Below are 17,589 nucleotides of genomic sequence, written 5' to 3'. Positions count from 1 at the left end.
GACATTTCCCTCTGCCAACCTCAGTTCTGTGGATGGCAGCCAACCATGAGTTGCCCTACACATGACGGCACATGCAAGCACAAGGCAAAGCAGCTCCCGTCGTGCTGAGCCATGCCATACAGTGCTGCGCCAGCCGCCCCTCTGTGCAGCAGCCCTGACCTCAAGAGACACCACTGGGAAGCATGGATGGTGCTTATCTTGGCTTGGAGGAAGCCAAATTCAGAAAAGCTTTAAGCTAAGAGGAAATCAGAGCTTCCTCCCAGGGGTCCACACAGGCAGGGGTGCAGGAGCCATCTCTGCAATTCTTCATGCAGACAGCCCATCCTCTGCCTTGAGGCTCAAGAGGGTGGGGGAACGGGGGGTGGAAGGCTGAAAGAGGCTTTTGTTAGCAATGCAATTCACAGTCCTACTTCCCTTGGTATTTCAACCATCTCTGGGTTCCCTTTCCTCTCCAAACACACCACTTGTGCCCTGGCTCAGAGCAGGAGTTGGGTGACAATACAAGGAAGCTTCCCAAAGAAAACAGGCTTGCACCTTGCAACACGCGAGCAAGCCCACGATGGCCACAGACACATCCAGATCCCATCTGCAGGGTGGGGATGGTCCATCTGCCAGCAGCACAGCACTCACATCCCAGCGCCGTCAACTACAATGCGACATTGTGCGCTCACCCCCGCAGCGGGACTCCCGCCTTGCCGATATTCCTGATCATGCACAGCCGGCAGCTGGGGAATCCCCCAGCCATGGCTCAATCCCAACCCCAAACTGTCCCAAAGAGACTCCTGGGCAGCCCAGGGATTGCAGTGGAGGACTGCCAGCACCCCCAGAGCTGGCCACGCAGTTCTCCCATGGACACCACTGCAGTTCCAGGTGGCGCTGGCACGGAATCACACAGGGATGCCTGGGGCCATGGTGACCGAGCTTTGGCTCCGGCAGGGAATCACGCAGGGATGCCTGGGGCCATGGTGACCGAGCTTTGGCTCCCGCTGCCCTTGGAAGGGTTCCAGAGATGCTCAAGGCTGCTCTGCATCCCCGCCTCTCCCTCCTCCCGTTGCATCCCACAGAGAGCTGCTTTGACAGCCCAGGGGGCCAACAAGGCCATGTGTGCCTTCCTTGTCTCCCAGATTTGTCTGCTCCACATCACCTGAGGGCACAGGGTCCAGCACGAGAACACAGCCCCATTCAGTGGAGCTGCAAGGGGAAGCAGTAGGAGTTCCCATTCTGGCTTTCATCCCCTGCTCCGGGGGGTGCTTCTGTCCCCAAGCTGCCACCCTTGGCTCCTCACCCCACCAAGGAGGCCTTAGCTGCTGGCTAAGTCACACAGGGCTCAAAAGCACTTCATGGCAATAGTCGAGCACCAACCACCTCTCCTGCTTTCTGAGCAGGGGGAATCAAACATTAGCTGTGGGTAAATCATTAACCCCAAGGCAGGGCAGCATGCACGTGAGTGTGCACACGCGAGGTCACAGCCCTGGCCCCATGCTGGGGAGCGATGCCCTGTGGCTCCCTCCAGCTCCAGCCCAGGGTCACCTTGAAGCCCCCATGGTGAGCTCCACATTCCACTCTAGTGGGGACAACCTGAGGATGGGACAAGGATGCTCCTCTTTGCAGAAGGAGCCAAAACCCAAAAACTGAGGCAGGGCAGAGAGGCTTTTGGACAGGGGTCTCCCACAGAGATGAGGCAGTAGCATCTCTTGGAGCGCTGGAAGGCTTTGGCCAGTGAGACATGCGGAAGGAAGACGTGGACAAGGGTCACCAGCCACATTACCTGCAGACACATTAACAAAGACACAAGAATACCCTCCGTCCTCCTTGGGGAGAGAGTCACAGGGCAGAGGCAGGTGCCCACCAGCCGAGTGCATCCAGCACAGGTCTCTGACGGCCTCACAGAAGCCCTGGCACGGCGGGGGAGTTACGGGGACCAAGGCACTACACCCAGGGACCAGGAGCAAGCAGAGGAACCACTCCAAGTAGCGGTGGCACCGAGATACAAGCAGCCCCTCCCACTCATGCAAAGCAGCCCAAATTTCCGCCTCGCTGCCGTGGCTGAGATAATTCGGCAATCTGAGATGGCTGGTGCCCAGAACGGAGCAGAAGGGCAGGTGGGCCGGGAGGGGCAGGCAGCGCCCGCCCGCTGGCAGCAGTCTGGGGAAGGAGGGAGCAAGCCCCGCGCCAACGACTCGCAGGGTGGAGGTTAGTAAATCGAACTCGGGAGGACCAGCAGGAGGAGAATCCACACCGCTCACTGCCCTCAGTTTGGGTGCAGAAGGGCTCTGGCTCCCACTGACACCAAGCAGTGCCAGCCCCTTGCCGTTGGTGCTGCGCTTCGGATCCCCATCACCCGGTGTTGCAGCACTGGGAGCAGCGGGGGACGGCCGGGGGGTGGCCCAGGGTCCCCAGCCCCGTGTCCCAGCACGGTCTGCAGCACGTGGCGTGGGCGATGCTCCGTGTCGCTGCGCCGTGGGGTGGTGGGCACTGTCACCTGATGGGAAAGGGAAAGGAGCTCTACCTGGACGGGCGGCTGCTGGCCTCTGCGGGGAACCCCCTGCCCCCTCCTGCTGCTGGGGCAGCTCCGTCGTATTGGGGTTCCCCGTTCCCAGGGGCAGCGGAGTCTCAGTGGGGCTGTGGGTGGGTGATGTACTGCGAGGGGGAGTGGCAGTCCATGCGGTGCCGGTCGGCAGCGTGATCCCCGCCGTGCTCCTGTCCCCCTGCTCGGTGCCATCCGTGCTCTCAGTGCTCTCCTCTCCTGTGGGTACTGCCATGCTGGGCTCCGGCTCCCAGCGCCGCTGCGTGGTGGCCACATCCCCTGCTGCTGCTGAGCTCAGAGGTGTGCTCAGGGTAGGCAACGTCTCTGCAGTGCTGGGCGCCGTGGGGGTCCCCGTGGTTTTCGGTCTGCCCCAAATCCAGTCAAGGAGCTGCGCGTCGGAGGAGGAGAAGCAGCAGGAAGCCAGCAGCAGCCAAAGCCCCAGGTGGAGCAGAGCCATGGGGAGGGGAAAGCGAGCCCCCTGGCTTCGCAAACAGAGGGGGTCAGGGGCAGAGGTAGGAGCTTGGCCCCAGCGAGGCGCCTGCAGCGCTCGCATCGCTCTCTGCTCCCCAGCGCCCAGCCTTCAAACCAGAGCACTGGGAGGAGTGGCCCCGCCGCCGGTCCAAGCCCTCCTCTCCCAGCGCCAGCCTCCTCGCAGCAGGCACGGCCCCCGAGGGGCACACAGCCGGGCCACGACCCACCCAAGCCCCCTCAATGCCCAGGAGCAGAGCCAGCGGTACAAGCTCCCTGGGCTCCTGGCCCACACTAGCCAGCTGCTGCTGCTGCTGCTGCTTTAACTCCTTCTCCCCCAAAGGAAGGAAAGGCAAAATGACCCAGAAAACACTTCCGAAATTTCTGCTGGCCGGGAAAGCAACCAGTCCCCAGAGCAGCAAGTGCTTTCAAGACCCTTTCCTTGCTCGGTTTCATGGCCAGAACGCCCAGGTGCTGTGGTAGGACAGTGAGCGAGTGAGGTCAGCAGATAGTGAGCTGGAAGAGCACAGACGGGGCCCCCCAGCACCACGAGCCAGCATGCCTCCAAGCCAGGGCGTGTGAGTAACAGCAGCCTGGAGCTTCAGTTCTGCTGGAGCTGGTTGCGAAAGCCTGCAGCAAGCAGCACAGTGCTGGAGCCATGCAGGGGCAGCCAGGTCCTCTGTCACAATGTCCCCTCATGCTGACCAGGAGAACCATAGAACATCCCAAGTTGGAAGGGACCCACAAGGGTCACCCAGTCAAACCCCTGGCCCCGCACAGCACCACCCAAACCCAACCCCCACGGCTGAGAGCGGTGTCCCAACGCTCCCTGAGCTCTGTCAGCTCGGGGCTGTGCTCACTGCCCTAGGAGCTGCTCCATGCCCACTGCCCTCTGGGGCACAGCCTTCTCCTCACCCCCACCTGACACAGCTCCATGCCATTCCCTCAGGCTCTGTCACTGTCACCAGAGAGCAGAGCTCAGCATTGCCCTTCCACTCCCTGTGAGGAGCTGCAGGCCGCCACAAGGCCTCCCCTCAGCCTCCTCTTCTCCAGCCTAAACAAACAAACCAAGGGACATCAGCCACTCCTCACACATCTCACCCTCAGACCCTTCACCATCTCCACAGCCCTACAGAGTCCTCTTCGTTCTCCTGCTGTTCCAATTTGTAAAGAAATTAAACAGGAACAAAACAGGGTCAATGAGGCTTGCGATCATTTTAAAACAGCCTTTTGGCAAGGCTCTAGTAGCCAGGAAAAGTGTGAAACTAATGCTCAGATGTCTGTTAGTTCCATGCACTGCTTCCCACGCTCCTTTTTGGTGTGATCTGTGCAAGTTTTCCCACTAAAATGGTGGCTGGCACAGGAATAATGCCACACTAATATGCCTGCCCAAAGCTGATGTTGTTTCACGAGTGCTTTGTGGAACAGCTTTCCCCTGACACAGCACAGCCCACACCCAATGTCATGCATTTTTTGCCTTTATGGTTGGGTTTCCACGTGCACCCCCCGCTCAGCAGCTTCTGTCAGCCTGCCCCGTCATGTCCCAACAGGCCGCTCCACCTCAAATGAGCGTTCGGAGGACAAGTTCTGGGTGATCACAGAACCACAGCATGGCTTAGGTTGGAAGGGATCACAAAGATCATCCATTTCCAACCCCTGTGCCACGGACTGGCTGCCCCCACGAGCTCAGGCTGCCCAGGGCCCCATCCAGACTGGCCTTGAGCACCCCCAGGGATGGGACACCACAGCTCTGGGCAGCAGTGCCAGCGCTTCACAGCCCTCTGAGTGAAGAGTTTCTTCTTAACATCTCCTGTCTTTCAGTTGAAAGCCGTTCCGCCTTGTCCTATCACTAATTTCACACGCCTCCTTCAGCAAATGCATCACTTCAGAAGTGATACAAAGGGGGCTTGTTTTTTGCACCAGAACTGACCAAACTCAGGACATGGGGAAGCCCTGACCACAGGTCCTGGGCACAAAGCCCCAACAGGTCTGAGGGCAGGGGACAGTCATGACAGGCTCATTCCTGGCTGCCCAGATGGATGGACAGACAGCAAAGCTGTTCCTGGACAGAGCCCAAATCCCTTTCTCACGCTAGTGAGTCAGGGCTGGGGGCTGCCAGTCATGCTGCCCACGGGAAGGATGGGTGGAAACCCAGGCACAGCAGTCCTCGCAGGGGCCCAGTACAGCGGGGGGGCCACAGAGGAAAAGCCTCAGTATCCACTCTGAGCAGTGCAGAGAAATGGCCTTTTTAGGCACCCTGACAATGGAGAGATTCATTTTTGCCACAAAGGGGCTGTTGATGGGGTGCAGGCAGGGCAGAGGAATGTAGCCTGGACAGGGGGATGCTGGAGCCATTTCCCACGGCTTCTCCCCCAAAGCAGAGATGCAGAACGCTGGGTGGTAGCACCACAAGCCCCAGCAAGCTGCCTTGCCGCCACCAAGAGCATTCCAAGGAGCAGGGCAGGCTGAGCATGCAGACGCAGTGCAAGCAGGGATCGTGTGCGCACTATGCATGGGGTGTAAGGAAAAGGAAAACCAGAGAGCCCTGGTTTCAAACCTATATTCCACACTCGTGGTTAACAAATAACCACATTTGAGCAGGGCACCGAGCCAAAGGGTTTCCAGCAAGCTGGCTGCATGCTCCCTGGGGCAGTGGGAAGAGTGAGGGGTTGTGACAGGCAACAGGGGACCTGGCCAGGGAAATATTTGCTTGTGCTGTGCCAGAGCTGCATACATGGGGCTGACTCACGGTGCCTCCCAGTGTGGTGCTTTGAGCTCTCAGCAGGGAGAGTCTGGGGGATAGATGATGGGACCAAGGGGATGAGCTCCACTCAGGAAAGCCCATCCCACGGACCTAGATGGCTGCTGGGGACAACTAGCCAGTTCCTCTGGGGTCACACTGCTCTTTCTTGAGGGCTCCCCACCCAGAGCTCAGTGAGCAGCATGAATGGATGGACGGACAGACAGACAGACAGCAGAGGGAGCTCCAGGCCCGAGCAATGCACAGAGTAGAGGTCGCAGAGGGGCCCCGAGGGATGCTACCGTGCCCATGGGCACTGCACTGGGATGTGGCACCCAGCACAGCTCTAGCTGCAGGACCTGACCGCTCAGCTGGGGCAGGACAAGACCCCAACGGCCCTGCCCCTTCCCTCTAGGTGTCACTGGCCCACCAAGGACCTCTCCTTTCCAGGCCAGGAACCCTTGAACATACTTAGCCGAGCAAGCTCAGACAGGGTGAGCAACCTGATCCCTCCATCACCTGCAGTTCCGTGCCTCCTCTCTTACTTTTGGCTCTTGCTCAAGATACCCCCAGCCCCCTCAGCACAGCCGATTCCACCCTCCACCCCTTGCCCCCAACCCCCCACAGGAAGCCCTGCAGATTGTCCCATAGTAGCATAACCCATTGGACTACCAGAAGGACATCTCAGATTGCTCCTAGGGGAGGATAAGACACCTTCCTCCCTGCTGCACACACCAAGGCCCCCCAGGCCTCTTTTCTCAACGGCAAAAGGGTTTGGTGTACATACTAAGGGAGTGTGTTCTGCTGCCAGGGCAACCCTGTACCTCCACCATCCCCTGCATCACTCAGCCCAGGGATATGAAAGGCACCCCAGGAGAACACACCACAGCCCCACAGTCTTTCCAAAGCACAGCTTCATTATTTGCTAGCAGAAAGCTCAGCCCTGTAACATCAGAAGGCTCCTACTGCAATGCATGAGAAAGCACCCAGCTCCAAAAGGCACAAAATGCAGCGGAGTAAACATTTGAGAGCGCTGCTGCCCACCAGCAGCCCGAGCTCCCTGACCCATCCCTAGAAGTAAGTCTCTCATCCCATGCCCACAGCCCAGCAAGCTCCCAGCAGCATGGGCATCAGGACCTCAGAGGCTCCCAGGCACAGAGCAAAGAGACTGCAGTGAGCTGTGGGAGTTTTCCGTTGCTAAAAATCACTGCTGCCAAACAGTAGGGCCAGCTGCCCACTGATAAAGCACTGCACACTGTGGGTCTGGATATGCAGCTCCCTGGTGTGAAATAGAGGCACACAGAGGTGCTGCCCTGTCTGTGCACGTTGTCCTGTATGAGTGCTGCTGGGGAAGAGACAAAACCTCAGCACTAGCCCAGCAGAGAGGCTGCAGGCGGAGCATTCAAGCACTGAGGAGAAAAAAATCCAGCAACTGTCAGAAGCAGATGGTATCTTTAAAACCTATCAATGTTTGGGATTTAAATCTCTTCCTATCCGAAAGCACAAACAACAGTAAAAGACACTCATCAGGATGCACACGTAAGAGGCCTAAGGATATTGCTACATCCTGCTGACCTCCCATGCAGCCAGCAGGACAGACAGTGGGACAGACAGCGGGACAGGCGCCTGGCAGCAGTGAGCAGCAGCAGAGAGGTGGCTGAGCAGCTGCACCCAGGACAGAGACACAGATATCCCCAGCGCTGCACGCCGTCCCTATCCCAGGGACCCCGCACCATCTTTGGAACAACACTGAACACAAAGTAAATTCAGTCCTTAAATGCAACATACACGAGTACAGCCTTCCAAATCCTGGCAAAGGGCAGTGCTTTATGCAGGGGAAAGGGATGCTGCATGGTTGCAGGGTATCGCGTGTGCCAGCAGCCGCCAGGGCTGGTGACACAGGTGGTTGCTCAGGGAGGATGCAACCCACTTCCCACAGCCGCACAGCACCGCTGAGCCCCCAAGACCACAGCAGCGTTCCTAAACATTTACTCATGGAGAGACAGAAACTTCCTCCCAGCAAATTCCTCGATAAGATAAACCATTAAAATGTCACAACTGCCTGAGGGAGCGATCAAATCATCCAGGGGATAACGAACAGCCTGGGTGCACCGCTGCAGTGGGATACGCCTAACCCAGGGCTCCCACACCTCTTCAGTGAGCATTGGAACCAAAGTGCCCTAAGCCTGGCCCACGTGTCCGCATTGCAACCCTGGCCATGAGGTCATTGATGCCCACCAGGGCATCGGGGCTACTCACTGAGGAAGAGTCTTTAATTTGTCAGTCCTCATGGGAAATATGCAGACTATGGCAGCGGGCGCAGCAGAGCTGACACCAAGCAAACAATCTCCCCTCCATCCTCCCTGGTGAGACTAAAAATACCACGGAGCCGCTTCCTCTGGGAGCAGAACAGGACGGGTCGGGTCCCAGCAAAGGCACCATGCACTGACCTCGTAACTCATTACCCAGCCCAATGGGAGGGCAACAACGTGCCGGCAGCTCCCTTTTTCTCAGCACATCCCGCAGAGCTGGCTTTGTCTGCAGGCGGGGGGCAGGCCAGGGGGCACCAGCTCTGCTTCCCATCACTGTGGGGCCGCCCGACAGCCAGGAGATAAGGCAGCAGGAGGCGAAGGAAGGAATGTGCCCCCTTCCTGCCCCCATGGCAATGCATCACCCTGCAGACCAAGTGCTCCCTGGAGGGGGGAAAAGCGCAGTGCCCACCCTAAGCCACCTCCATCCTGGTACTGGTGTGACACTTTACCACCACTGGCACTTCCTCCTCTGAGTGGGAGCACACAGCATTGGGCGCTCCTCTGCCCGACCCCCTAGGAATTCCCAAATCACAATTGCATTCCTGGAATTCCTGCAGCCCCTGGGAGGTGCCGGGAGCATGGGGGTGATGGGAGGGTGTTGGTTCCCAGTTCTGCTGTGGACAGGGCAGCCAGGTGCTGTTTCCAGACACCTCTTCACTTGCAAATACAGAGCACAGGAGATCTGCAGAAAGCAGGAGCTTGGGAGTTAACTTGATGCTTTTCAAGCAAAGAGCAACGCTGAGCTGCTGAGAAAGATCTGCCTGGGTAGGGGCTGGCCAGGGCTCAGACAAAGCCTTCCAGCATCATGAGGAGAAGAAAACACAGCCTGAGTCTCCTGCAAGTGCATCTCCAGTACAGACCACCCAAAGGGGTCTCGAAGGGCACCATGCCCACCCTGCCTGGGATATCCGCACCCAGGTCTCACTCTGCAGCAAAGGACCCTAGGCATCCCCTTGCAGCCAGGTGGTGGGGAACACTGCTCTGCCAGGCAACCGGAAGAAAAAGAAGGCACAGGGAAGCCTTTTCCTAATCCCACAGACCACCCTTCAATTGCTCTCAGTGTCCGCACTGACACCCTGACACTCAGGGCTTTGTGTGCCTTGAGCCTCAGGGCACTCTTAACAAGGCTCTATGCCTGCTCCTCGCTCCTTCCACCTCTCTGCTCTCCTTGTACAACACCCCATCTGTGCTATTGGCTTTGGCATCTTTTTCCCAGTCTTTCACAAGTTCCCACCAAGCTGTGACATCCCACCTCAGCAGCACGTCCCCGTCCCATCTGGGCTGCCAGCCCAGTGCAGGGTCACCACACTCCACACCATGCCCTGGCACAGCTCCGGTACTGCAGCGAGATGCTGGGAGCAGCCTTCAGCAGCATCACCCTGCCCTTGAACCTGCCCTGCCACACACACTGCAGGGCTCAGTGCCTTGAAATCCATCTGGCTTGTGGCAATGTGATGCCAGTCAAGGCTGCTGCCATACAAGAGGGTCTTAATTGAAATTCTTGAGGATGTCAACCAATATTTACTGACATTAGGATGAATGGCATCCAGTGGTTCCAATTTGCTGGTGGTTGCTCCAGCCTGCCATTCCTGCAAGCACGTCACTGCGAGCCTTTCCAGCAAGGAAAGGGTTAAAAAAAAAAAAAAACCCACACCACAAACCAGCAGGCATGCCTGGAGTGGGGGATTAGAGAGAATAGGGCCATTTCTCAGCACTGACTATGGCAACATAAATAGAAAAGTAACATTACACTGGAGCCGGGCCCTTTTGCCCCGCTCTGTCCCTACAATGCCACCATTGTCCAACTGACAACTGGCAATTTTCCCTGTGTGGGGCTGACATCCTGCAGGCTGGGCATGGCGCTGGGGGACTGCCTTCCACTCATCCCAAAACGTGCCCCAGCACGGCCAGGGGTATCCACAGCACCATCACCATGCACCCCAGCATAGGACAGATGCCCCTTTGCATCCCATGCCATCCTGCTTTAAAGTCTACTTGCAGGGTTTGACTTTGCAGGGAGCAAGGAGGGGAGAGCAGCAATAAGGCAAGCAGAGGGATGTGGCATTTTCCCATTGTGAACTCCAGCATGGAGCAAGCAGAGGGCAAATGCGGGAGGTGGCTGCGCGCCCCAAGCACCACAAGCAGCTGCTCTGGGATTCTTTCTTCTGCATTTTAATTATACAACCACTCAAGTTTCTTCCTAATGGGAATGCTGAAAACCAGTTTTTCCTGCAGCAAGGCCAACTCCGCAAATGCTAGCAGTGACCTGTGAAAAAAGTCCCATAAATCAGCACGGCAACGTTTCTTTCCCCCCCTCCCTTGCCGCATCACCACTACACTTCATTGGTTTTTTTCCACTGTTTTAGGTTTTTTGTTTTTGTTTTCAGAGTTTATGAGTTTGGGTGTTTTGTTTTTTTTTTCCAAAGAAAGCATCCATAAGTAAATAAACCACTCTGAAGATTCCACAAACCCACCTTCAGCACCACAGCATCCTTCACGCCCACCAACACATGGCTGCTCCTAGCAGGGCAGGATGAGGTACCCCACGTGGAGCAAGCAAATCCCAAACTTCCATGCAAATCCCAAACTTCCAAGCAAATCCCAAATCCACCCCCCCAGCAAATCCCAAACCTCCCCTCCTGGCTGCTGCTGGGCAGCAGACAAAGGGCACTGAATTAGCAATTCCCCAGTGAGAGCTCCATGCCGCCAGAGCTGAAAAGAGAAAGGGGAGGGGAAAAAAAAAAAAGGGGAGGAAGGAAAGAAAGAAAAAAAAAAAACTCCAGCAAAAAAGTTGAGGTATGCAGGAGCTGGCTGCAGGACTCCATGCAAGATGCAGCGTGCCTGCTAAGCACCCAGCCCGGCAGTGGGGAGCACCCAGTGCTGCCAGCACAGAGCCCCACACACCGTAGTGGTGGTGCTTGGATGTGGTGCAAGCGATGGGAACAGGCAGGAGGACAAAGGCCGGGGAACCACAGGGCAGGAGAAAGCCCGGAAGGGGGCTGCGGGGAAGGAAAGGGAGCACACAGCAGATTGCAAGGGGACATTGTTATTGGCCGATAATCAGTGTGGCAGAGGGTCCTCAGCACAAAGCTGCATCTCACCCTGTTTAGCTGCCCAGAGATGGGAATTCCCCAAAAGGGATGGCTACACTTGGCCAGCCTTGAGGCTCAGGTGTCAGTCTGTCCCCAGCTGTAGGGTACTTGGACAGACCCTGCTGGCTGCCCCACCATGCAGCAAACATCCTTCATCCACCGCCTCCAAGCCCTGTTGCTAGGACACTCAAGGCAGCAGAAATACAGCACGAGGCGGATTAGCGTCTAGACTGGCTGACCTCTCCCTCTGGGTAGCACGAGGGCAAGAACTGGGCCCCTGGCACTTTCCAGGGAGGAAAGGCAAAAAGGGGCTTTGTGCAACCCCCAGAAGTGGGAGCACAGCAGAGGGATGCTGCTGTGCCAAGTGAGCTACCTGAAGCCCACTGCTAGGTGCGGGCCTGCCCAGCAACCGGTGACAAAAGGGCTTTTCATGGAAGGGACATGTCAGCACCACAATTAGCAGGGGAAAGGGAAAAAAAAAGAGCTGAAAGAAGATTATTACCTCCAGCACTGCCTTTGGGGGCTGGAGGCTGCGGGGCCCCTTGCAAACATGTATGTTAACTCTTTAGGTTGAGCCCAGGCAGGGAATAGCGGATGGAGCGCTGCTTCCCATGGCCAGCTGCCATAGAAGCTGGTGGCCACTGAGTCCTGCAGAGCAGTCACCAGGTGTGACACAGTGGCCAGAAGGTCCCCAGGAGGATGGCTCTGGTCCCAGTGCAGAGAGACGTAAGGCTCCCTGCTGCCAGCCAGCTGCTGCAGGTGCAGAGCATAGAGTCACAGACTCGTAAAATGATTCATGTTAAAAAAGACCTCTAAGAACATCTACTCCAACCATCCCCACTAAGTCCACTCCCAGAAAGGTCTCCCTGCCAGCACAGCTCCATTCTTGCCTCAAGAATGACAGAACCTTTACTTTTGCAGAGAAACCAGCTCAGAAACATCCCTCCTCCAACCCAAGAAAGTGCATTTTGGAGATACATTTCCATTCTGAAACAGAATCATAGAAACATAAAGGTCGGAAAAGACCACTAAGATCATCGACTCCAACCCACCGTGCTGACTGACCACGTCCCTCAGTGCCACATCTCCACAGTTCCTGTACACCTCCAGGGACTGCGGCTCAACCACCTTCCCGCACAGCCTGTGCCAATGCATTAATGCTCCTTCTGAGATGAAATTCTTCCTAATATCCAACCTGAACCTCCCCTGATGCAACTTGAGGCCATTACCTCATGTCCTTTGGCTCCAGCACTGGACCAGAACCATTGAGCTGTGGTGAGCCAGCAGGGAGTAGGGCCATTTTCCTGCTGGTGACACCAGGTGCTGGACGGGCATCTGACAGGGATGGGTCCCGAGGGATTCCCACTCTCTGTGGGAAGGGAGAGAGCTGCACAGAACAGTGCCTTGGCCCCTTTCTGTCATCTCCATAGCCAGAGATGCAGGAATTTGCTACACAGCACCATCTTATCGCATGGTGCCCTGCTTGGAAACTCCTCCCGGAGTCTGTGCAGATCCCATCCTCCGCTTGCAGCCTCTGGTTACATTGTCACACCAGGGTGACAATGGCACCTTTGAGCTTAATCTTGTGGGGGTGGCAGCACTGTGGCCCACAGCTGATACCCCTTTGTGGGCTTGAGATTGCGCACAGTGGGGCTTTTCTCCTCCAAATGCCCAGGGTGAAATCCAAAACCAGCAGTGCATTTTCCCTTCTGCTGCTGTGCCCAAGGAAGGAGCAGTGAACAGTCCTCGCTGGCGAGACCTGGGCTCCCCCAGAGCACCCATCCCTCCCTGCTGCCTCCCAGTACGTCTCCGGAGCCACTGCGCTCTGTGCCAGGGATGCTTGTCAGCTCCTTGTCTGGGGTTATCAGAAAGGTGCCCCTTATCCAAAAGTCAACAGTCCTCGACTCAATTAAGTTTCAGTCTAATGAGGGAGGTGGAAAAAAAATCATCTGTTTAACTGCAGTGTTTACTGGAGGGGAAGCAGGTGGCTCACTTATGGACTGTAAAACTGGAGACGGCTTCAAGGGCAGCTGGGCTGGCAGGCAGAATGATGATGGGGGATTGCTGTGGCCACCCTCAGGTGCTCCACTGCTTTCCCCCCTCCCATGGCCAAGCGACAGGGCCAGGGGAGCAGCCCCATCCTCCAGTCCCAGGGCCTCAGAGGAAGAAACAAGCTTGGGAATATAACAAAAATACAATTAAAAGTCACTAATGACAAATTTCCATCTAAAAGGGGCTGGAATGCGATGCCAAAAAAAAGCAATAAAAATTCCACCAGAGCAACCTTTTTAAGTGCAAACGGGATGTCACAGAGCAGATGTTGCTTGCTGACAGCCCCCAGCGCTGGGGGGGGGGGGCTGCTGCCGAGCAGCAGGACCCATTGCAGCCCTTAGTCCTCTCCCAGACTCCCCTGCTCTGACATTTCCCCCCGTGCTCCCAGCCCACGCGGCCACGGCTCCAAAAGCTCCCAGTAAGAGCGTAAATGTCCAAACCAGTTCCTAATCCCACTTAGCTCCCTGATTCAATTACATTCCTGGCAAGAAACACTGTGGGTCAATCAAGCCCTATGCTGAAAGCCAAAAAAACACAGTGCAACACACACCTTCCTACATCCGCACAGCCAGCACCCCACAGACCAAAGGGGTGTAGGGCAGAGCTGGGCTTGCCCCCTGCAGCCGAGGGCTGCTCTTGGAAGGGCTTGTTCCCAGCACTTCCTCAAATGCCACCAGATACTCTGGAAGATCATTAAAATGCTTTATTAATCCCATACCTCTGGGCTGCTGATTCGCATCCGATACTTAATCCCAGATGTCTCCTTCAGCACTCTGAAGTCAGTGGTTTATGCCAGAACTCATTCTGTACTGGGGAAGCTCTCGGCTTTTGGACAAGATGCGCTTACTTGGGCCGCTGTGTCAGGGCTCAGAGCATCATCCCGAGCATACCACAGAAGGGGACTGTTTCCCAGCACTAGGTGCCTACTTTTGGTTTCTGTTTGTTGTTTTAGTGCCTGGCAATAGCCTTTGCAGGGCTTTTCCCCTGAGTGCCGGTCCTCTCCAAGTGTTCAGGCTCACTATTTCAGCAGCGCCTACATCCTAACGAAATAAACAGAGTAAGGAGAGGTTCTTGCAGCTGCAGACCAAAATAAATAACAGGAGTTGCCAAAGAGGGGCTGCTCTCCAGGGCACAAACAGCACTGCCCCAGGGCTCGGCAGTGCTCATGCCAGCAGCCACTGTGCCAGGGGCGCGTGCCATGGCCGCACACATCCCGGAGGGCTCAGCTCCCATTCTCCTGCAGATATCTGAGATCCAGCAGGGCTGCAGGATGCTGCAGATGGATTGAGTCCAGCCCAGAGCTGCAAGACCACAGAGAAAGTCAGGATCAGGTCACTTGCTGAAAGGGAAGAGAAGACAAGCGCCGCCTGGGAGTGCAGCACTACTCATCTCTTTTTACATTGAGTTCCCAGCCCCAAAGCAGAATGCACTGTGGGGCCATGAAAGCTGGCAGCCACTATGCTGAGCTCTGCCAGCAGCCTGGGCAGAGGCTGGGTGGTGACATGAGGGACACGTGGTCCCTGTCCTTGGCCAGCCAGCAGCTGGGTAATGTCGAGGCGCTTCTGCTCATGGGCAGCACTTGGGATGCTCAATGTGGAGCTCATCCTAACATAAAGCAGCACCTGCTGGTACCACCTGCGGCACACTCCTCACCCAGCCCTTCTCCTTGTCAGGAGAAATTCCTAAAATAATGTTTGCGAAAGCTCAGATCCACCTGTCAGAAACCCCCACAAGCCTATGCTAAAGTAGTTGTCACAGGCCGTAAATCTCTTTGCACGGCACCTGCTTCATCTCTGAGGGCTCGTGCTTGCAAGGCACCCAAGCCATGGATGCCAATGAGCGAGCGAGGATGGAAATACACAGAGCATGAGCTGCCAGCAGCGTGTCACTCTGGCACCTGCTGCATTCAGCAGCACAAGAGACATCACAGCTGTCCAGGTGTTGTCTGCTTCCCACCACCACCAGCTTGACCTCAGCATCCTGGCCCATCATAGAATCACAGAACAGTTCGGTTGGAACAGACCTAAAGCCCACCCGGTTCCAGTCCTATGCTGAGAGCTGGTTGCCCTCCACCAGATCAGGCTGCCCAGGGCACCTTCAGGGATAGGAGCTCCAAAAATGGGATGGAAACTCCTCCATCTCAGCTCCAACAATAATACAGAGAAACCCAACATACTGCAGCCTGCAGCACTGCCCCAGTTTCCCTGTGTTCTCAGGATGGGACATGCAGTGGCATCCCAGCAGCATCCCTGCCCTGAACCCCTGCCCCATGCTACTCTGAGGGATCTCCAGGGGAAAAAAAAAAAGCCCGACTCCAAGCAGCTCAGTCCCCAAATTTGCAAGAAAGGCAGATAAACAGAAAGGTTATCTTCTCAACAGGATGGCCTTCAGAGCAAACATTCCCGAGGAGCCCATCACAAAGAAGGGCTGGCAGAACAGGCCCTGCAGTCCTTGGACATTGAACCAAGAGGAACAAAAAAGGAAGGAAAAAAAAAAAAAACCCAGAAAAAAGCCACACTGAGACACATTCAAATTCTTTAAAACCCGATTCGCAGCCTACCACTGGGAGTCAGCCAAGTCAGTGGGGTGAGACGGGCACTTCCCTGCCAGCCCTACGGCTGTGCCCACCGAGTCTGGACAAAGCAGGGTGACCCTGAGGGCAGTGGGGATGTGGCTCTGGGTCAGGTACAGCTCCGTCACCTGAAGCCAGAGTGGGAAGGACATAAGGAGCCATTTCTGCTCCAAATAACCACCCTCAGAGCAGTGCCCAGCCCTGCAGCTTGGCTGCGCTGGACACTCTCCAGGGACCTAAAATAGTCAATTTGGGATTTTGCATGGAAATAATTTTCTCCCTCTGGAGACGTCTTTGTTGCTGAGGTCCCTGGGGACCCATAGCCCAGACAGCAGCGTCACAAACCCAGTCTGAGGCGCCTGGAAAACCTCTCCCTATGCTCCCGGATAGGCTCCAGCAGTGCCAGGCATCCCTGCCGCTGGCTGCACCCAGTGCCTGCATTTGTCCTGCAGCACAGCCTCAGCCGAAAGCTGTTCCTAGATGGCATAAAGCCTCGCTCCAGTAAATAATGCACAGATTTCACAGCCCAGCACCTGCTGACTCCCAGCTTGCCCGTACCTGAACAGCCTCCCACAGACACCCAAGCTGGCGGTGGGATGAAGGAAGGGCAGCAGCCGTACCTTCCGACCTGCAGAGAGGTGGGAGCGCTCCGTGTGGGACACAGAGAGCCGCCCTCACCCGTTCTGGGTCAGTGCTCACAGCGCTCGACCACTCTGCAAACAGGCTGCGGGCGAGCCAAGCCTCCCCGAGCGCATTGTACCGGCTCGTGCCTCGTGGGGAGGGAAGGCTTGGAAAACTGAGCCTCATTCTGCCTCTCCGAGGGAGCGCGCAGCCCACGGGGCAGAGCAGCGGATCCCCTCCGAGGGCAGGGGGACCCCTCAGGGCACGCCGGGGCATCGCGCGTCTCCCAGCGCTGCCTGGACAGCGAGGACCTGAGGAAAGGACACCACCGGCACACGGCTGCTCTAGGGCACGGAACCACAGAATCACAGGACTTCCCGAGACGGAAGGAGCCCATGAGGATCACTGAATCTTACTCCCGGGCAACGCCGGCCCTACGGCCACGCGTCGCTCCCTCCGGCTGCCGGCCCATCAGACGGAGCAGTGGACGGGGTGCACGGGGACGCTGCTCCACCTACCCACCCCTCCACCCAACCGTTTCGCACGGGCGGCCGCTCTCGCAGAGCGCCCCACGGGCAGTGCTCCGGGACCCCCATCCCTCCCCTCTCGCCCCGCGCGCGTTACCGGGCTCCTGGGAGGCGGCGGGGAGCAGCAGCAGCACAAAGAGCCCGAGCAGCAACAGCCTCCGCGGGGCACACCTGCGGGAGGAGAAAGAAATACAGAGAACGCTGTCAGCCTCGGCCCCGTCGCCAGCCTCGCTCCCCCCGGCCCCGCCGCTCACCCCGGGCGCATGGTGCTTGCCGCTGCCGGCAATGCGCGGCTCCGCGAGGCTCCGCGCGGCTCGGCCCGTCCCGGAGGGGGGGCGGAGCGGGGCGGGGCGGGGCCGTGGAGGGCTCAGCCCGCCTCCAGCCCCCGGTACCGGGCTGCGAGGGCCGCGCTGCGCTGGGGGGGGGTACGGCCCGCCTGTCCCTGAGCATCCTCGATGTGCTCCGGTGTCCCCATTTCTTCTCTCTGCAGCCCCGCACATAAAAGAAAAAGAAAAGAAAAAAGTGCCACACCTGGCTTTGTCCTGTGCGGCGCTTTGGTGCCCCGCGGCAGCGTGCTTCGGGAATGCAAGCCTGGAAACTTCCAGGGGATCTGGGACTGATTCACTGATGGCAAAGGCGGTGTCTGAGCTAGGTGGAATAACCCGCAAGGCACAACCC

General features: G+C 57.2%; 1 protein-coding gene across 2 annotated transcripts in view; it reads right to left on the bottom strand.

Moving 5' to 3' along the window:
- COL18A1 (collagen, type XVIII, alpha 1) overlaps positions 1-17,200 on the bottom strand; it is a 31,068-nt gene extending 13,868 nt beyond the window's left edge. The window contains exons 1-2 of one of the 2 annotated variants that reach the window (NM_204164.2): positions 17,166-17,200; positions 17,009-17,082 (exon numbers count right to left, since the gene is read on the bottom strand). In NM_204164.2, the coding sequence (NP_989495.2) occupies positions 17,009-17,082; positions 17,166-17,176 (85 nt within the window). In that variant the 5' untranslated portion in view covers positions 17,177-17,200. Of the gene's footprint in view, positions 1-2,509; positions 3,096-17,008; positions 17,083-17,165 lie in introns of those variants that run through there. The other variant, XM_025152068.3, reaches the window with a different exon arrangement.
- Positions 17,201-17,589: the final 389 nt, after the last annotated feature.

The sequence above is a fragment of the Gallus gallus genome, chromosome 7 (assembly GCF_016699485.2).
Source record: "Gallus gallus isolate bGalGal1 chromosome 7, bGalGal1.mat.broiler.GRCg7b, whole genome shotgun sequence".
NCBI lineage: Eukaryota > Metazoa > Chordata > Aves > Galliformes > Phasianidae > Gallus > Gallus gallus.
Note: the sequence above shows the minus strand (reverse complement) of the source record. Positions and strands in the feature narration are given on the sequence as shown.